The sequence below is a fragment of the Girardinichthys multiradiatus genome, chromosome 24 (genome assembly GCF_021462225.1).
Source record: "Girardinichthys multiradiatus isolate DD_20200921_A chromosome 24, DD_fGirMul_XY1, whole genome shotgun sequence".
Taxonomy (NCBI): domain Eukaryota; kingdom Metazoa; phylum Chordata; class Actinopteri; order Cyprinodontiformes; family Goodeidae; genus Girardinichthys; species Girardinichthys multiradiatus.
In genome coordinates, this window is record NC_061816.1 from 18,562,665 (window position 1) to 18,584,170 (window position 21,506).

The 21,506-nt window shown below is 40.6% G+C and overlaps 1 protein-coding gene across 4 annotated transcripts in view; it reads left to right on the forward strand.

The window, feature by feature from the left end:
- The window catches only part of kcnh7 (potassium channel, voltage gated eag related subfamily H, member 7), a 103,463-nt gene that overhangs the window by 69,950 nt on the left and 12,007 nt on the right, over positions 1-21,506 (forward strand). For 3 of the 4 annotated variants that reach the window (XM_047355763.1, XM_047355765.1, XM_047355766.1), the window contains 6 exons: positions 8,241-8,472; positions 8,553-8,720; positions 8,837-9,036; positions 12,120-12,372; positions 18,516-18,721; positions 20,263-20,341. In XM_047355763.1, the coding sequence (XP_047211719.1) occupies positions 8,241-8,472; positions 8,553-8,720; positions 8,837-9,036; positions 12,120-12,372; positions 18,516-18,721; positions 20,263-20,341 (1,138 nt within the window). The remainder of the gene's footprint in view (positions 1-8,240; positions 8,473-8,552; positions 8,721-8,836; positions 9,037-12,119; positions 12,373-18,515; positions 18,722-20,262; positions 20,342-21,506) is intronic. The other variant, XM_047355764.1, reaches the window with a different exon arrangement.

The window sequence follows — 21,506 nt, forward strand, 5'->3', positions numbered from 1 at the left end:
AGTCTAGTTTGGAATTTATCACAAGCCATGAAAGGGACAAGGCAAACATGTGGAGGAAGGCACTCCAGTCAGCTGAGACCCAAATTCAACATTTTAGAATAAACAAAAAAAACTTAAGCAAGAGGTTTTGAAGGCCCTGTATATGATGTATAACTGCATCCTTTTCCATTAAATTTAGCATGAGATTTTTTATCATTTTCAATTCTTTTTCTCATATAGGGCCACAGGCACAGAAGTGTAATGTTTCCAAATCAAACAGTCCTTAATCAAAGTTACATAACATAAAAGAGCCTCATTCTTTTTGCCAGACTGCAGATTTTTTCCTAAATGTTTGAGAACACTTTGCTTTGGCTACTCTCACCTCAGGCCTAAACTGATGACCAAACGTTTCCACATCTCCTTCGTGTATCGTGGGTCACGATGTTGGTTGTAACATTGATGGTTCTGAGGTGTAATCTTAAATAGCAACCATCCTGAATCAATCTGACACTCAGCTGTCACATCTGCTTCCCTCTGATATTTTTTCAAGAGCCGGACCGCGGGGCCTTAAACAAATCAGTTAAAAGGTCTCTGGCTTCTGCTGACAACCCTGCAGTAGAGAAGCTATTCTGTTCACGAATGTCTCTGGGAGATTAGTTAGCAAATAATCTGACTGTCAGAGAGAGTACCTAAGGGGATTAAAGTTGGCATAACTGGAAAAGGCATGAATTAACCTGAAAATTAACATTTTATTTACTTTACCTCAATATTGTATTATTATTTATTATTCAATAAAAAAAGATTTATTTCATTTATTTATTTATATTTATTTATTTCATGACCTGTGAATTGAACCAAAAATGAAATAAGCAATATTTAACTCATTTAATGTATATGTTTAGGCAAGAACACCTTTAGCACTTTGCTTGGCTCTAATCATTGGTTTTAACCTTGTAAATATAAAAATTTACCTAATATGAAAGATTTATTCTGAAAGATTAGAGCTAGAATTGAAGAGCTTTAAAAATCATTTGAATCAATAATCAAATGTGTTTAGACTAACAAGGAAAAATGAACAATACAAATTCTATTCAATAAACTACAGACTTAAAAGGGGTGTTTTTTGGCTACTAATTAAGCTAATTCAAGTAACCATTTATCAGATTCTTTTAAAGTTCGCCCAAGTCAGAAGGAAAGAAATTCATCAAACATTTTTCATTCTCTCAGAACCCCCCAAAAATTGTTTGTGTGGCCTAGTTCTATTTTCTAATAAGTACTTTAATCTAAGAAAGGAAGGAAAAAGTACTGGAGGTTAACACAAAATTTAATTCCAGCCTTGATCCATAATCTTTCAGAACCACCACAATATAACCAAAAAATAGTTAGATTTTTGTTATTTCTAAATACAAAAATGTTACTAAGCTTTGACTTTATACATTAAATGTTGTGACTGGAACCTTGTTTCATATTACTATCTTTCTCAAACCTGAAGAAAGGTTTATACTCAATTTTTAAATTATGAACAATTAATATTGATAGTTGTGATTGAATCAGAATCAGAAAAGCTTTATTGCCAAGTACGTTTTTAGACATAGAAGGAATTTGTTCTGGCGTAGTCGGTGCAATACACTACAAATTAAACAGTATAAACATATCTACAATATAATATAAATATATGTGCGCAGTTTTAAGTGAGTGAGAGTAAATGTAGAGCAGTATAAGATGCGAGAGCGGTACAACAGTGCAGGTGATCATTGTGCAAGTAAAGCAGGAGTCCTGTCAGCAAAAAAGGGGGGGGGAGGGAGAGTGTCAGGGTGGTTTCCTGGTGGCAGATGGGAAAAAACTGTTCTTGTGGCGTGAGGTTTTGGTCCGGATGGACCGCAGCCTCCTGCCAGAGGGGAGAGTCTCAAAGAGTCTGTGACCGGGGTGGGAGGGATCAGCCAGAATCTTCCCTGCCCGCTTCAGGGTCCTGGAGGTGTACAGTTCCTGGAGCGACAGTAGACTGCAGCCAATCACCTTCTCAGCAGACCGAATGACACGCTGCAGCCTGCCCTTATCCTTGGCTGTAGCAGCGGCGTACCAGATGGTGATGGAGGAGGTGAGGATGGACTCAATGATGGCTGTGTAGAAGTGCACCATCATAGTCTTTGGCAGCTTGAATTTCTTCAGCTGCCGCAGGAAGAACATCCTCTGCTGGGCTTTCTTGATGAGGGAGCTGATGTTTGGCTCCCACTTGAGATCCTGGGAGATGATGGTTCCCAGGAAGCGGAAAGATTCCACAGTGTCAATTGTGGAGTCACAGAGGGTGATGGGGGCAGGTGGGGCTGGGTTCTGCCTGAAGTCCACAACCATCTCCACTGTCTTTAGAGCGTTGAGCTCAAGGTTGTTCTGGCTGCACCAGTCCAACAGATGGTCCACCTCCCATCTGTACGCGGACTCGTCACCATCAGAGATGAGTCCGATCAGGGTGGTGTCGTCCGCAAACTTCAGAAGCTTGACAGACTGGTGACTGGAGGTGCAGCTGTTGGTGTACAGGGAGAAGAGCAGAGGAGAGAGAACACAGCCTTGGGGGGAACCGGTGCTGATGGTCAGGGAGTCAGAGACGTGCTTCCCCGGCCTCACGCGCTGCTTCCTGTCAGACGGGAAGTCAGTGATCCACCTGCAGGTGGAGTTGGGCACACTCAGCTGGGAGAGCTTCTCCTGGAGCAGAACTGGGACGATGGTGTTGAAGGCAAAACTGAAATCCACAAACAGGATCCTGGCGTAGGTTCCTGTGGAGTCCAGGTGCCGGAGGATGAAGTGAAGGGCTAGGTTGACTGCATCATCTACAGACCTGTTGGCTCTGTAGGCAAACTGCAGGGGGTCAAGGAGGGGGTCGGTGATGTATTTTAGGTGTGAGAGCACAAGGCGCTCAAAGGACTTCATCACCACAGAGGTCAGGGCGACGGGTCTGAAGTCATTAAGCCCTGTGGTCCTTGGCTTCTTGGGAACAAGGACGATGGTGGAGGACTTGAAGCAGGCTGGCACATGACATGTCTCCAGTGAGGTGTTAAAAATGTCTGTGAAGACTGGAGACAGCTGATCAGTGCAGTGCTTCAGGCTGGCTGGTGAGACAGAATCCGGTCCAGTAGCTTTCCGGGGGTTCTGTCTCCTGAAGAGACCACATTAATTCAAAGTGTTCTGAATTTCTAAATTGGCAAAATAGGATTCTTCATATGAAAGGAACATTTACATTTTGGCAGACATCTGGACAAAACTTCTTTGAGCATAAGAACCTAGCAAGGCCCAGGCCCCCACCTGCAGTAATAAGATGTTTTTAATAGACCTGTGGCAGTCATAATTTCTGATTAGCCATGTGATCCTTGGCAGGAGTTCTTTGCTAGGGGGCCGGAGTGAGTGAAAGGTGCAGAAAAAAGAACAGACAACTGTGCAAAGCCATGGCATGATGTATGTCCTCATCATATTGCAAGATGACTTGTGGAGTGACAGAATGTGTGTTCCCGTTACAACTTGTGTTATAAGTACACTGTCAAGATGAAGAGAATGACAAGAAGAGATGTATTTTTAACTCCTCCAATCATCAGCAGGAGCTGAAAATAGCACATCCATGAAGAGGTTTAGGGTTATTTTTAGCTTTTTATACAGCAACTTGGAATATATTTAGACTTTATGTAATGTGCCTTTTGTTGCCTGGAAACATAACCTGACAACATGCAACTCTTATGCATTTTTGGCTTTATTTTTACAGCTATTAGAGTATTGTTTAAATAACCTTGTAAGAGTTGTTACCTTTGACAGTCAGAAAATGGCTTTTAGCACTTCAGACCGCCTGATGGAAAATATGCTTTGTGGTGATAAATGTACCTATAGGAGTCACTGGAATCCCTCCCTTATTTTCCTATCAATTCCATCTCCTGATCAGTTGGCATTATTTTCATATTGAATTGCACATTGCACAGTCTCCTCTTGTTCTTAATCTGGATTGTGGTATGAAAAAATACCTTGTTGAAAAGACCTAAGTGGCCTAGGTGGTTTGTAAAGCATTAGAAGATTTATGTGTGAAGGAGCCAGGTTAGGTATTGCTTTATAGAGCAAGAATAATGCTGTTCTGTATCCTGAATTTAACTGGCAGCCAGTGAAGGTGCATGAGAACTGTGGTACTGTGAGCATGGATTACTGCCTTGATAAACAGTCGTGCTGCTAAATTATGGACCATTCAAAGGGGGAACACCAAGCCATGGTTTCGGCAGGAGTAAAGGAGTCTACAGTAATCTAGGGATGACAGAACAGAGGCATGAAGTTTCTAGCTGTTGATAAGATGGCAGAGGGTGTATTTTAACAATATTGCATAGATGAAAGTAGCAACAGCTGTAATTTTAATACATTTTTGTTGTTTGTCAAAGATAACACTAAGCTAATACCTAAATACACCTACGGCTCCAAGAGATTTTACCATATTGTTGGAAATTCCAGCATAACAAAAATTCCAGATTCATCAAAATCCAGCCTGAGGAGAAGATCAATGGTACACCAAGAAGTGCTGTCAGAAAAAAAAAAAAAAGATTTGAGCTGAACAGTCAAACCTAAACCAGAGTTCAAATGGTTTCCTTTAATCCTTGAGAGTTGCAGTTAATCTGCCCTAAGTGTTTTTGGCTAGAGACATGTCTGTAAGTTCCCATCATCGAAGCAGTTTTACAAACTTTGTTTTTAAATGAACTGCAACCTTATTGCATAGCAAGACATAAGCAGTCTCTGAGTAGAGAGATATGATTAGAGTCGATGTGGAAGTGCATCATTTCCGGCTATGGACCAAAGTAGTTATCACATGTTTTATTGGCAGATCAGGTTGCTTCCTATCCACTTTTAGAAATTGAGAGGAAACAAAATTAGGCTTGCTCCATGAGAATGATATGCTCTGTTGGGGTACAAGGGTATTATGATGTCTCCATGATAAGGTGGAGGCTGGTCATTAACAGCCTTATGACAAAAAGAAGGACTCTTATATTATGACTTACTGTAACATGGAAATTAAAGTTAAAATAACTGAGGTTCTTTAGAGTAAAACTGTATGTCAGGATGGAGTTCCAATAGGTTTACCCATCATCTGTACTTTTTCCAAGATGGAAAACATCTTCATTGATTTTCTTTTAAGATCAAGCAGACCATTGTAGTTTCATGTTACATTAGTTGGTTTCCTGGTACATATCCGACTCTTGAATGTCCAATATAATAGGGTTGAGGTCGGTGCTTTGGGAATGTGGTTGTAGAAGCTTGTTGTTAGGATTCCGAACACACATCGGAGGCTATTTCTGTTGGAAAACCCATCTGGGTAAAGTTTTCAAACATCCAACTGTTGAGGATGAAGAATTTGAGATGAAGTTGAAGAACTTGGAGGTAGTCCACCTTCCAATTTAATGTAAGAGACCTACACAAAGTAGTACAGAATTCTTAGGTGGAAGAAAAAGCATGCATGGTTTTAAAAGCGTTGTACAAAAAATAACGTTCACATTCAACCCTCATTACTCTGATACGCCTAAAGAAACACCAGTGCAACCAGGTGGCCTCAGAAGCTACCTGTATGGCACGACACTGCACATCACGTTGAGCACACCATTCGCATGTGAAAGTACAGTGGTGGGAGCATCATTATGATACACAATTCAGTGGTCATTTTAAAGCAGAAATGCACTAAAGAAATTGCAGGAAGCTGGAATACACTCAGCCGATGCTATAAGACAATCTCCGCAGGGTCTCACAAATAGAACAGACCCAGAAAAAAACTCAGATACACCTAACTTAAACAAAATAGCTTTTTAGCTCACTTTGACATATATTTTGACTCAATTTATTCTGATTCTAATCAGATTTGTATTCAGTCCTAAATGCCTGAGTTACCACACTCTCAGGTTGTCACCCAACACTGCATGTATCCAATATGTTCTATGTCTTCTGTCCAGGTCAGCTGTGCTACACCTAAGGCAGTGCATGCTCACAGATAATGTGCACTAGATAATTTAGCCCTCATCTGTTTCTATATGACTCATTCACTGTTCAGTGAGTTGTCAGTGTCAAGTTCAGATTTTACTGGCAGAATTCAATGCAGTGAATGGCGGAGGTGATTTCAGGGTGAGCTTCGGAGGATGCAGGTTCTGTAATGGATCCAGCAGAAAACTGCTTCCTCCTAACCAACAGCAATTCACTTGCCCATCGGAGTTCTAAGCCATCTTAAAAAAAATAAATCAGTTGCAGTAATCTGTCATATTTACTCTTGCATGTACAGGAGGTTTAGTTAAACAAGCATAGATGTGAAGAAGCACTGCTACTGCCGGAGACTGTGGATTACTGATTTCCCCCAGGATATTAGGGTAATTGTCAGCTGTGATTAGAAGTGGTAGGACCAATTAGCTCACTTTCTTTTGTGTTTGCAACTGCATGACTCTAATGGATTAAGGCGAGTGTCATAACTGTACTGTATGCTGCAATAAAAGCAAGGAGGCCCCTCTATCTCCTTTCACTATGGAAAATTACCCACATTCCTTCAATTTTGTCACATAACCGCAAGCCTTAGTGTATTTTATTGGAAATTTTTATATTTTGTTGCCTATAGTGTTGTTTATTTGCAGTAACTTGTCAGGGAAGGGGGTCAGAGATTCGGTCTCCTCTGCTGTTGATCTGCTGAAAGGATTTTATGTGATGGACCAACCTGAAGCAGTGGATAATTGGAAGGATTGGTTTTAAAAATTCCATACAAATATAACTGTTCACCCCCTAAATAAAATCTAGTGTAGCCAGTTGCTCTTAGAAGTCACATTCATGCAAAATGTTGTGTGGTGAAAAGAAATAACACCACACATCAACGTGAACACATCGCAACCATAGAAACACTTGGTGGCAGCATTATGCTGTGAGAATACTTATCTGTAGTGGGGACAGATAAGTTGCTTATACTTGATGGTATGATGGACAAGGAATCCATTGACTCCACTCGGCATCGTAGAGACAGGGTCTCTGCTGGGAACTCTCTATAACAGTTTAATTCTGTAGACCTCAGAGAGAAAGGTCAAGCCACGCTTGTACCTTAATTACCCCGTTCATGAATGAAAACCGGATACACAAACAGGAATTCATTCCTACTTAACTTAGTGCCTCTGATCGTGTGATTTTATGACACTCTTGGATCCAATTTGAAGAGTTATGTCTGTTTGCCAGCAAAGAGACATTAGCGCGCTGTGTCCCTCTGTCCAGTTCCCCCCGGGGGACCCTCGTAGAAGAGGCAGGATATAGCGAAAGAGGTTATTTTATTTGGACAGTGATGTCATGTAAAGTCCGCTGTTACCCCTTTTCCTGGCTGTGCTGGAAGTAGGTCAATGCGATTTATTTTGAAAGTTCCAGAAAAGTTCGTACTGGACTTTCATGTTGTAACCATGGCTGTGGGTTCCAACACCAGCGGCACAGTATTTGGTTCAAATCTAGGCAGAGAGGAATTAAACTGAATTTGCAGGATGTGGCAAGTTTTCTTTAGGCCAAAGCCAAAAAAAAAAAAAAATGGAGGCTTGTTGGTGCTGTGGGCGAGTTCAACACAAACACTTCCAGAACCTCAATCAAGCCGAGTGGCTTGGGGAGAGGGCAGTGTCCCTTCGCCGTGTTCCAGAAAGACAAAGGTAGGGGTTATATAGCAGAAAACTGTCTCTGGATAACACTTTATTTTGTTTTGCATGAATGCATGAATTTCTGCATCAATGCAGCATTACATGGAGGCGATCAGAGGTGTTCAGGGAGTCCTGGTTGATTTATTAGCTGCTTACAGTTTATCCGCCATTGTTTTCCATAAAGGTTGATGCTGGATAATCCTTAAATCGTCTTCTGCTAAAAAATGAAATCTGTGGAAACTTCACACTACTTTTCAGAAGCCTTATATTTCTGTTTAAAATATACTTTTTATTGATCTTAAGTAATATTATAACTTTTTAAAACAATGAATTTGGGGTTTTCATTATCTGTAAGCTATAATTATTAAAATTACATGAAATAAAGGCTTGAAATATTCCAACTTTATGGGTAGTAAAGTGTTTCACATTCTGAATTGCAAATATTGAACTTTTTTTTACTACATTCAAATTTTTGCAGATGTATCTGTATTAACATTTATGGGTGTGAGAAGCTGGACTGAACCAATAATCATAATTTAAAATCCAAAGTGCATACATCACTTTTTAGATAATTTATCCAGGTGTCTGAGTTCCGTCTGTCTACTTTTCCAGACCACCACTCTGATTGGCCTGCTAAAGACAGCCCGTTTGCTACGCCTGGTGCGAGTCGCTCGTAAGCTGGACCGCTACTCAGAGTATGGTGCTGCTGTTCTCATGCTGCTCATGTGTATATTTGCCCTAATTGCCCACTGGCTAGCCTGCATCTGGTATGCAATTGGCAACGTGGAGAAGCCTTACCTGGAGCATAAGATCGGCTGGTTGGACAATCTCGGAGTTTCAATAGGTACTTTCTGATAACACTAATTTCACTATGCATAATTAAAACACTCAATACAATAAAAATCCTCTGTTTTATCCCACAAGGAAAGAAATACAACTACAGTGACCCGAGCTCAGGCCCTTCCATCAAAGATAAGTACGTTACAGCTCTTTACTTCACCTTCAGTAGTCTGACCAGCGTGGGCTTTGGGAACGTCTCCCCCAATACCAACTCTGAGAAGATCTTTTCCATCTGTGTCATGCTCATTGGATGTAAGTTATGATGCGTTTTCCTAAAGTTTCATTTATTTATTTATTTATTTTATTTATGGAGCCTTCAGTGTACACATCTACCTGTATTTAACATTGAACTTTGGTTCGTTTGCTAGCTCTAATGTACGCCAGCATCTTTGGGAACGTGTCCGCTATCATCCAGAGGTTGTACTCTGGTACAGCCAGGTATCACCTCCAAATGCTACGAGTCAAAGAATTCATCCGCTTCCATCAGATCCCCAACCCACTCAGACAGAGGCTAGAGGAGTACTTTCAACACGCATGGACGTACACCAACGGCATCGACATGAATATGGTAGGAGTTGGAGTGTTTTGGTTTTTTGTGTTTTCTACAAAGAGAACTGAGTTTGTTTTTTCTTCCTGCTGTTGCTTCTTTCTCTTCTCTAATTTCATTTGTGAGTTGGGTGTTATGAACATCATTTTTGCTAAATGTCTGCTATCCTGGCCGGAATAATGCTCTTACCACATCAGTGTGAAGCTGCCATGCTGTGTCTCTGACATAGTATGTTTTCATCTGTTACAGTGTGCAGTGTTCAGTCTTAGCCCCAGTTACTTTGGATGTGGACAGTAACTCGGCTTTGCTTTTTATGACACGGTACTTATATAAGTTTGTCTTTTCCATGTCTGCCATGTCAAATGGAATGACCCCGCCACTCTGGTAAGAGCAGGAGGTACATGTGCTAACTCACCTAATGTTTTTCTCAATGTCCTTCAGTGGTAGAACTTCATCTAGCTGTGTCTCACAGTTGTAGTGGAATGCTTCAAGTATTTTGTTTTACTGTTTTTATGTATTAAAAAACAACCAATGTGGGTTTTATTTGCTGTATTTTTCATTATTGTCCCAGATATGCATGTTACTAAAAGTCATATTTGTGTTACTTCTGTCACATAACTTAAGGTGCGTTTCGACTGCAAGTACCTTTTTTCAGAAATCTTGGAAATTCTGTAATGAACCAAACAGATTACCAGGGTAGTAATTTTCCTGATGAAACTGCTCTTGCAGGTAGGCAGGGCTTTTGATATTACCCTGAACCTTCAAGGTGGAGTCTTGTGGTGGGAGGGTGCTATAACTTTCTGATTGGTCGACTAATTCCAGCATTCTGCTTCAGTCATCCAAGTTTAGTTCAGAAATAACTGGGATTGTTTGCAATCCTCACAGTAACGTTCACAGTGGTTACATTCTAACAAACAGAATAAGTAATATAGATAGTGAATAATATGCAGTGTCTTACCACAACAAACATTAAAGACAGAAGGACCACCTTTGTCAGAATGATCTATGATATTTTAGTTTTAAACTATAAATATCAGAATGTTTTACATAAAGATACAGATAAAATCACCTCAGCCCACCTTGGAATGAGTATTTAGAACAGTGTTTGTGTAAAAGAATGTGTGTATCTTTACATAGACACACACAGCCATTTTTCTGCTTGATTTGAAGTTAATGTCTGTAAATTGAATGAAAACTGATTTTTACAAAGTTAGCAATGTCACATGTAGAGTGTAACCACCGTTAAAGAACCACTGGTTATAGTTTCATTGCTGTAAAACAGCCTTTTATGGTCATGAATATTTTTACTAATTGCCCTTTTTTCTAAATATCGGTTTCCATCAAGTTAGTGCAGTTTTAATTATGTTTGAAATTAATCCACTTCTGGTCCTATTTGACTCATTTGGCTTTTTTGCCTTATTCTAGAGCTTCTTCTGCTACATGGCTCAGTGATCCATCTTTTCAGCTGATTAAAGCTACAAGATTTTTAAGTAGTTCTGTGAAGAAAACAGTCGAAACACAGCTTTCACTGTAAATCTGCTGGTTAGAGCATCTAGTTAATGCATGTTTTTGTTAAAAAAAAACACATGACAGTAATTCTCTTAAATAGGCCAACTAATAAGTCTATCACTGATGGGCTTGCATGTGGCCTGAAAGAGGTCCGTTTTGCATGTATGTATCCATACACAACCCCATGATATTCATTGGGTACCAGAGAGTGAGTCATGCCTGTAAGAGTGGGCACTGCCTCGCCATCCACTGCCAGGTTTCCCTCCCACTGTGGGAGACTTGGCTGTGCGCGCTGCGGTGGCACCTGTGCTTGCCAAATGTTGTTCAGTCATTCTTTTTCAAATCTAAAGCTTTTTATTATTATTATTTTGGTAATGAGCAACAAAAGCTTTGTTGGAGCCAGAAAATCAGTTCAGGCAACATTTCTTTTGTGCTGCTCATCTTACCAGTACATTGAATTTTAGATGCAAAGATAACAAAGATAAGACTTGTGTTTATTCATTTGAACTGTCTCTTACGTGTTCCTCAAAACCTTTTCCTTTACTTTCTAGCGTCTGATATAGTGGTGCTTCTTTACAGTCAGTTCAAGCTGTCCGAGGAACATTAGTTGTTTTGTGTTCACTTAAGTTTTGTCTTTAAATGGTAAGTGTATTATAAGTTAATGTTTTTCAGCATCAGATAGTCCACATTAAAAAAGTAAAAACAAAAAAAACATTATTTTTCCAAGTAAAACCGCGGCATTTATAGGCTAAGTCTAAGAATAGATTTGGGGGAATACTTTGGGAAAGAAAATGTTTGTGTCTTGTAGAAGTATTTGGACTGCTGGAACTTTTTCAGATTATATCACCTTACAAACACAATTTTATTGTCATTTTTTTGGATCTTTGTGCTACATAAACAGAAAGTAAGAATTTTTAAAAGATCCCTTTGTCTGTACTTTGTAGAACCAACGTTTTCTGCAACTACAGCTGCAAGACGTTTGGGATATGACTATCAGCTTCACACATCTAGACACAGAAATGTTTGCCTTGTATTTTTTCATCAACCCTGACCAGCTTACACACATAAACCTTCAGATTTTTATTTCTGAAAAAAAATAAACAGATCAGTCCCCTTCACATGTATGTTTTACTTTGTGTTGGTCTCACATAAAATCCCAATGAAAAACATTGATGTTTGTGGCTGTAATGTGACAAATGGTGAATAGGTTCAAGGGGTATCATTACTGTTCATTGCACTGAATATGAAGATTTTACTTTAAAATACAGAGGTAAGATAAACAACCAACCTGTGTTCCTAATTTCTGCTGAGGATTTTCAGCTGAGGATTTTCAGTTTGTCAATTTTCTGTCTTGTCTTTCTGTTAAGGCTGCTCAAAGGTTCTCTTAAAACTGAAAATTGTATCTCTGCGAAAGAGCTCATGTTTATTAACTGTGTGGTTTAGGTGTTGAGAAGAAGGGAAGAACACAAGTGGCAATTGTAATCAATTTCTCTGGAAAACCTTTCAAATTGACACGCAACTTCAGGCTGAAAGTCACAGTTTAAAAATACTTCCACTCCAATTCATGTGTTCTCTGACTTTTAATTCACTCTCAGGTCCTGAAGGGTTTCCCAGAGTGCCTGCAAGCTGATATTTGCCTCCACCTTAACAAGAGCCTCCTCCAGGGGTGTAAGGCATTTCATGGAGCAACTAAGGGCTGCCTCCGGGCCCTGGCCATGAGGTTTAAGACCACCCACGCACCCCCTGGAGACACATTGGTCCACAGCGGAGACGTGCTCACTGCGCTTTACTTTGTGTCCCGGGGTTCCATCGAGATCCTTAAAGATGACATTGTGGTGGCCATCCTAGGTGAGCTCAAATAAAATTTTCTGGCAAACCAACAAGTTTATCACATAATGTCACATAGCTGTGTAATTACCCAGAACACTTCATTCCCACAATAACACAGTAACAACATAGCAGCAGCATCATGCTGGTGATGGTTTAGATGTTAAGATGCATTTCCAGTCCAAGAATCCAGAAACTAAGGTAGTTTTTTTTGTTTTTTTTGTAAAAATTTAGACTATCCATATCTTTTTATACCAATTTGTGGGAAAGTGGGAAGAAATCCTCAAAGTAATTTAAGGGTTTTAAATGATTTGTGTTTACAAATAAAAATCAGAAGTTTTTTACAGTTACAATAAAGAGGCCCCGCTACTTTGTGTCTGTGAACCTTTAAGAAACTTAAGGTTATGAATATAACCCTGGTTCTCTGATTAACATGAATGAGCGTCTCACTATAGGAAACGCCTCCTGCGTGACCTCGTCAGAAGCTTAAATGTCATTACGCCAGCCCTGAATGGCTGGCATCAATGACGTATATGTCAGAAGGGGCCCTGACCCTCATCCTATACAGGTCCTTCTCAAAACATTAGCATATTGTGATAAAGTTCATTATTTTCCATAATGTCATGATGAAAATTTAACATTCATATATTTTAGATTCATTGCACACTAACTGAAATATTTCAGGTCTTTTATTGTCTTAATACGGATGATTTTGGCATACAGCTCATGAAAACCCAAAATTCCTATCTCACAAAATTAGCATATTTCATCCGACCCATAAAAGAAAAGTGTTTTTAATACAAAAAACGTCAACCTTCAAATAACCATGTACAGTTATGCACTCAATACTTGGTCGGGAATCCTTTGGCAGAAATGACTGCTTCAATGCGGCGTGGCATGGAGGCAATCAGCCTGTGGCACTGCTGAGGTCTTATGGAGGCCCAGGATGCTTCGATAGCGGCCTTTAGCTCATCCAGAGTGTTGGGTCTTGAGTCTCTCAACGTTTTCTTCACAATATCCCACAGATTCTCTATGGGAATTAGGTCAGGAGAGTTGGCAGGCCAATTGAGCACAGTGATACCATGGTCAGTAAACCATTTACCAGTGGTTTTGGCACAGTGAGCAGGTGCCAGGTCGTGCTGAAAAATTAAATCTTCATCTCCATAAAGCTTTTCAGCAGATGGAAGCATGAAGTGCTCCTAAATCTCCTGATAGCTAGCTGCATTGACCCTGCCCTTGATAAAACACAGTGGACCAACACCAGCAGCTGACACGGCACCCCAGACCATCACTGACTGTGGGTACTTGACACTGGACCTCTGGCATTTTGGCATTTCCTTCTCCCCAGTCTTCCTCCAGACTCTGGCACCTTGATTTCCGAATGACATGCAGAATTTGCTTTCATCCAAAAAAAGTACTTTGGACCACTGAACAACAGTCCAGTGCTGCTTCTCTGTAGCCCAGGTCAGGCGCTTCTTCCGCTGTTTCTGGTTCAAAAGTGGCTTGACCTGGGGAATGCGGCACCTGTAGCCCATTTCCTGCACACGCCTGTGCACGGTGGCTCTGGATGTTTCTACTCCAGACTCAGTCCACTGCTTCCGCAGGTCCCCCAAGGTCTGGAATCGGCCCTTCTCCACAATCTTCCTCAGGGTCCGGTCACCTCTTCTCGTTGTGCAGCGTTTTCTGCCACACTTTTTCCTTCCCACAGACTTCCCACTGAGGTGCCTTGATACAGCACTCTGGGAACAGCCTATTCGTTCAGAAATTTATTTCTGTGTCTTACCCTCTTGCTTGAGGGTGTCAATAGTGGCCTTCTGGACAGCAGTCAGGTCGGCAGTCTTACCCATGATTGGGGTTTTGAGTGATGAACCAGGCTGGGAGTTTTAAAGGCCTCAGGAATCTTTTGCAGGTGTTTAGAGTTAACTCGTTGATTCAGATGATTAGGTTCATAGCTCGTTTAGAGACCCTTTTAATGATATGCTAATTTTGTGAGATAGGAATTTTGGGTTTTCATGAGCTGTATGCCAAAATCATCCATATTAAGACAATAAAAGACCTGAAATAGTTCAGTTAGTGTGCAATGAATCTAAAATATATGAATGTTAAATTTTCATCATGACATTATGGAAAATAATGGACTTTATCACAATATGCTAATATTTTGAGAAGGACCTGTAAATAGGGCTGACATTCGTCATTCAAAACAAGCTCACCTCTTCGTCGCTTCACAGCAAGGAAGGTGGTCTGCTAATCAGAGAACCGGGGGTTCATATTTATAACCTTATGTTCTCTTTCATTGCATACGTTTTGTCTCTCACTATGGGGAAAAATACTAACTCCAGCATTGCTAGACATGCCTGATTAAAAGACAACTGTTCCCAGAGGCCATCAGTAGGGGGCCTCACTATGAGAGCCCGCACTTAAGACTGAATGTGCCAAAACAGGAGCAGTCACATCAAGTTTGTAAAATCTAGGAAATGTATCTGAGTAGAGTGAGTCCAGCTTGCAGCTGCACACACCTCCTGAATAAAGCCCCTTTATAAAGGGCCCATGAGGATGCCAGCCCCCTGGTGAAATGTGCATGGGGTAGAGCCCCCTGCTAGAATATGCCAATGTAATAGCTTCCACAATCCAGTGGGAAAGACTCTACTTCGACACAGGCTTTCCTACATGTGGCTTAGCCTATGACACAAATAACTGATTGGTTTTCCTGTACAAATAAAACCGCAGTGCACGTACTGAATACAAATTATGCAGGCGCTTTTGCTCCTCCAAAGCAAAAGAACGAGGGGGTAAAAGGGAGTCAGCTTTATCGGAGAGCATGAACCCACTTCTTTTGGAACAAAAGCTAGGTTAGGTTGCAGGATGACCTTTTAGTCACCAGGGAAAAAAATTATACAGGCTTGATGGACCGAAAGGGCATGTGTTTCACCAACCCATTTAGCTGAGGACAGAGCAAAAAGCAAAGATGTTTTGAGGGATAGAAACCATAGCTTAACTTCTTCCAAGGGTTCGAAAGGAGAACATGGCTTCTAAAACAGTGGGAATGTCCCACGGTAAGCCTGGCAATAGTAGGCAATTTGCAGGGTGCCCCTTTCTTAAACCAGTGGAAGAATAAGACGTCTTTGGGTGAAGGTGGCTTGCAACCACTGACTCCACCGGTGGCATCTGGCCTAAGCCGTAAGCCTCCATCCCCTCACGATCCAGCAGAGGACTTTCTGCAAAGGGGTGTCTCTCGGTGTAAGGCTTGTCTTTCCACATCAAAAACAGGCAGCACATGCTTCCCAGTCTTCCTTGCGTTGGGAAGCTTTTTCCCGTAAAACTGAGAATTTACATCCTCTGCCTGAACAGCCTGCCAAGGAATGCTCAGCCTTGTGGCCGCACGTTTACACTTATCTTGCATATCCAGGTCCAGGGGACACAGCCCCGTAGTCTTGCTGTCTTCATCCGCTGCCATACGGTTTGCAGCTTCGTGACGGCTAACATGGACGGTAGAGTCCTCCTCTTCATTGACCAACAGCATAAGCTCTGAGTCTTCTGACTCTGCCCCATCTTCGTTACCATCTCCTATCCAGGAAAGATTGAGAGATAGCGAGGCGATCACAAACTTGGTCTGTCTGAAGCAATGAGAATGTGGAGAGCAGTAGCTGGGGGTCTGCATCTGCCCAGGTCTCCGCCGGACAAGCTAGCCTGGCGGACTAGCCTGCAGTAAAGCAGCTTATGGGGAAAGACTGCACAATGTATACACCTCTGAGTGGAGGTTAAGGCCGCCCCAGCATAGGCCACACCTAGGCATGCCGCACATACAGGATGAAGGGCAGAGCTTGGGGCCTTCCCCGTCTACACCTGTGTTTACCGCGGTAGCAGTGGTTAGCTATCGGGGTGTTAATGCCAGCAGGGCTCTCTCAAAAGCTTGCACAGCAAATCATATGAGCTAGCTCGTGCTGTACAGTATTGCTATCCTTAAGTATTGCTACTTGTTGGGTAAGCGTGAAAGTATTGCTACTTCACGCTTTTACTAACCACAAGCAGTATTTTTACCTTTTCAGGCTAACGAACAACCGTATGTCTGGGAACAGGTGCCAGGTGACCGTGTTATGCACAGTTTGGCTTAACACCAAGTGGTGCAGTTAAACGGCTTCTGGGAGAAGCAAGTAGAGGTTTTGCATTGACGTATGACGCAATGTCTGCTCTATTTATAGGGTGAGGGTCAGGGCCCCTCCTGACAAAGATGTCACTGATGCCAGCCATTCAGGGATGGCGTAATGACATTTAAGCTTATGACGATGTCATGCAGTAGACATTTCCCATAGTGAGAAACGAAACGGATGTTATGAAAGAGAACATCTCTGGACTTTATTATTATTGGGAATTTGCGAATGTTACAAAACAGTTATAATACATTTTTATGGCTGGAACACTGGGGTTTAAATCCAGCCGTCTCCCTCATTTCTCGCCTTCTTTCTATTATAGCGACTGTATAACCTATAAAGTGTAGCTACTGTGACAGAATCATTGTTTAGTTTTACTGCTGAAAGTCACGGCTTGTAATTCCACATTAGGAGCTTCTGTCCTCCACTTAGCCGCTGAGTGAGACCTCAGTCAGCCCTGCTGCAGAGGGAGGAGCCACACCCACACAGACAACTTAGAATACAAAATTAAAGTGGAACTGCATATAATTTCTAATTAGCCTTGTTAATGAGTCACTGGGACACATCAAAAGAAGCACAAAACAGCACAAGTGATGGTCCCATCAGTACAGCCTGCTTAGCTGAGAACTCTCTTCTTTTAGCACTAAGTACAGGTGGCTATGTTGTGCTGTGACATGACTGGTTTGCTGCTATTTTGTGTAAAGTTCTCTAAGATGCAGTGAACAATAGAAAAGAGTGGAGGTGGATACATAATGGAATGAAAGTAACAGAAGATACACTGTGTGTGCTAATGGGAAAAAAGGAGCAGGGCTGCAATAAAAATAGATACAACTAGAAGGTAGGAAGACAAAACAATAATGAAAGTAAAATGACAAAAGATAAAAGGGTTAGAGAGAGTTTTATGTGGTTGTCTTTGTGTTGTGATGCCAACAGCTGCAGGTGAAACATAAATTATTATTATTATCGACATCTTCAGATATAATTAGATTATATTTCATTTGCTCTCCTTTTCCAGCAGTCTTGTTTTGGAGATGTAATGAAATGTCTCTGAGGGTTTTCAGGTTAGGCTGTTTCCAGTGCCCAAACTGGAACCAGTTTGCATTAGTTTTCACTACCAAAGTACCAGCATTAAAGAAAAATAAGTTCTGTCTTGGCATCAATTCTTTACTGGGTCCAACAACCAGGTAAATATTTTTATACAATATGCTTTCAGCATTCAGCCACTCTAATGTAGGACTAAAACTAACTAAAAACACAGATCTACAACCTGAATAAACTGATTAGCACCACTGTTTGTTTTAAAAAATTATGCAGTCTTCTGAGTTTAAAAACATCCTGTTTGTCACTGGATGTAAATAGACATATTTTTATAGTTATTTATAGTTATTTAAGGTTGAAAATCAGCTTGATGGAGCTCAAACAGTTGTGCCCGGCTCACCCTTGCTATACATCAGCAACAAGTTTAACGTGATGATCATGTTGCATACATCCGCACTCACCCCTCAAACCTGGCCTTGCCCTGCCAAAATTCTCAGACTATTTAGAGTGCACTGTATCTTCTGTGCTGATTGTTGTTTGCGTGTATGTGTTATGGTCTGCAGAATTTTCCTATATACGTACAAAAGAGGTTTTGGGGCCTTTGCCATCAGTTTCAGCCTTTCTGAAGAGGAAACATGGTTAGCAGCATGATCGGATGCAGATATGGGTATTTCTGTGCAGAACTTTAACCACATGCATCCTTCTTACTTCATTAACCAGCAGGAGGGCACCATGATAAAAAAGTGTGTTCTGATTTGCATCCAAAATGTGTGAATGATGGACGGCTAAGCATATGGCAGTTTTTGTTGGAGTGTGGGGAAACATTGATTGGTTGTTGATGTGTCCAAGAACATTGCTGTTACTTGTAGTGCAGCCAGCGTGACATGGCAGTGATAGGGTTGTAGCCCTCGGATTATAAACAAGCCATGAGAAATCAGATTTTCCATTTCAGTTGTCCTTCTATGTTTTCCCTAGGTAAGAACGACATCTTTGGTGAGATGATCCACCTGTTCTCTAAGCCAGGGAAATCCTGTGCAGACGTTCGAGCACTGAGCTACTGCGACTTACACACCATTCAGAGGGATGAAATTCTGGAGGTGCTTGACATGTACCCGGAGTTCGCTGACCACTTCTTCACCAACCTGGAGTTGACCTTTGATCTTCGTGATGAAAACGCAAAGGTAATTAGCATGAAGGTAAAACCTAAGATTGTCTGATCAAAGACTCTGAAGTGGATTGAGGGTTTTTAAGTAAAACTTGCTTCTGGTTCCTGCTTCTGCTTCACTTAAAAAAAAAGTATTAACTTGAATTAAAGCTTTTCTTGATTAATTCTAGCCCTTCTTTACTTAATTTAGTCAGTCTTTTAATCCAGCTTTGTAGGAATAAGAAATTTTCGCTGAGTTAAACATTTTGCTTTTAACTGTCCTTTACTGGAAGACAGAGAAGGCATTATAGGTGGACATTAGCGGGAGCAGGTACCCAGTAAGCAAGGTAAATAGGGTGTAAGAGCGGCGTAATGTGATCACAATTCTGCATTACTTGGTTGTTTTTCTTTGAAAAAGAGAGAGCTGGAATGGAGGAGGTGGCAGTCTTTAGTTATTTATTTAGAAACATGGTAAGATTACAGTTAAAATAGGGGCAACATGGTGCCCAAACAAGACCAGCAGTAGTTACTTAGTTAAACAAACAAAAGCGACAGTCACAACCTTTGGTATAAAGAGCTTTGCGAAAGTATTTGTAAAAGTAGAACCAATAGACTTGATTTTAGCATTAAGGCTACTTGTAGACATCATTTAGACATGAGTGACTCTATGTGCAGCTCTGATTTAGACCTTGGACTGGTTTAGACTGAGCAAAACTGCTTGGCCTAAAATGGCTTTTAGTCTAGATTTAGAAACCTGTAATCATGCAAGTTTTAGTATGAATAAACTTGTTTATTTGAATCTTTTCTCAATTGAGAAATTACAGAGCAAAAATAAGACTTTGAAAAAACACTATATTGATATTTTGGAGCTGAAAATTGAGAGAACAGTGGTAAATCTGATGACATATTTACATAGTTGCACTGTAACTAAGCAACCCTTGTTTTAATTGATAGTGTCAATGAACCTTCGAGCTGTAAAGTCTGCGCACTAACAATAAGACGTGTTCTGAATATCCTCAGAGAGGAGCCTCTGATTTTCCCATAAATATGTCAGTTTCTCAGCATAAATTGTAACTTCCAACCAGAAATCTATCATCAAACAGCGACAGCACCTCTGTGACCAAATTGCTCATAACTGGGATATGATTTAACTTGTATTTAAAAAAAATAATAGTTCACCTGCAACAACAATTAAACTGTGGCTGAGTCACACGAATAGTCCTAGACTTGTTTACACTTCCAATAAACGTATAAAATTGATTTTAGATGTTAAAAAAGCTATTTAGGTAAAAGAGCCTAGATGCCTATGGACTATTTAGACATTGTTCGGACATTTGTCCATTTTAAAATTCTTACTGGTGGAGGTTCACCTTCCATTACCATCTGTAGTGGTTTTGCAAAGCAAGAATGCTTGCTACCACTTTCAGACTAATATCTGGAAAGGCGTGAAATATTGTCTTTCCACTTCAATAGTATACAATACAGTGAAGTTGTGGTTGAAAAACTGAAAAATTGTGAAAAGTACAAAAGTTTTTCCAAAGTTGCATTTTAACCTGTTCATGTATTCCTCCTTTGCAGACGACCTACCTTAGTGACTCCAACATGGTCGATGTGACGTGCCGAAGAAGGGTTTCCTACAAGAAAAAATCCTCCACAGGTAAACCTGAGACTCCACAGCTAGTATGGGAGTAAACATTTAGAGATTGACAGAATATTAACCAATATTACCTATAAAGAATAAGTGCTAATTAACCCACAAAAACACAGATTAATTCAATTATTCTGCCATTGATCTAATGAGATTTGCATATTGCTAAATGAAGAATAGTTTTTAGCACCAAAGGTGATTTTGTTGTTTCTTTTTTTTTTACAGGAAAATTGTAAATATTTGCAGCAGTACTTATTCAATTAAATGTTTTCACACCTCTTGTATTACACAACCAAGCGGTCTCTGTTTATTAATTAAGGGACTTCTAAAATTATTTTGAAAATAAAATTATAAATACAATTATTTCATGTTATTAAGGGCATCAGTGTAAATGGTTTTTAAAATATGCATACTTTGTGTTGATCTGTCACACAGAATCCTGATAAAGAACTTTGAGGTTTGTTGGTGTAAAATGATGAACGCAGGAGGAGAACACTTTTGCAAGGCACAATAGCTCTATTGAAGGGGGGAGCATTATATTCATTGTGTCCTCTGGAATATAAACACATATGATTGTTGGGGTTATTTTTGGTTTGTTCCCTTTAATGTCCCCTCCCCTCGTCTCTTGCACTCTAATTGGATGTAGCTTTTCTGCAGCCTCTGTCTAAACGTCTTTGATGACTTAACTCATCCAAAATATCAAGGCTACTCAGATTGTAGGTCAGAGTCTTATTTTCAAAGTTCACATATATTGTTTGTGACCTTCTATTGGACGTCCGTTTTCATCAACTACCTCCTAAGGACTTTAGAAGGAAGTACCATATAGATGATTTTGAGAACCCACATGGGTGTTTATGCATCAGATTACATATTTACGGCCACATGCATGTGTTAATGACCAAGACATTTGTTGTAATAAGGACATTTCCCTACACCTGTGGGCTGAGAACAGGTGGAGCAGTCAAAAAAAGATGTTCCTCTGTGGGCCTAAAAATGGTACAGTACACCAAGGCCTGCAGCACACTGCTCACCTCCCCCGTTAGCAGGTCAGAGCTGCAACATGAGCTAAGGCTGGCTGAACAGATGCATCATGGGGCGTTTTTTTTATTGTAGACTGTCCTAAACTAAAACAGACAAAACAAGCTGGTGATTTTCCTGGTCCTGTCATAGACGT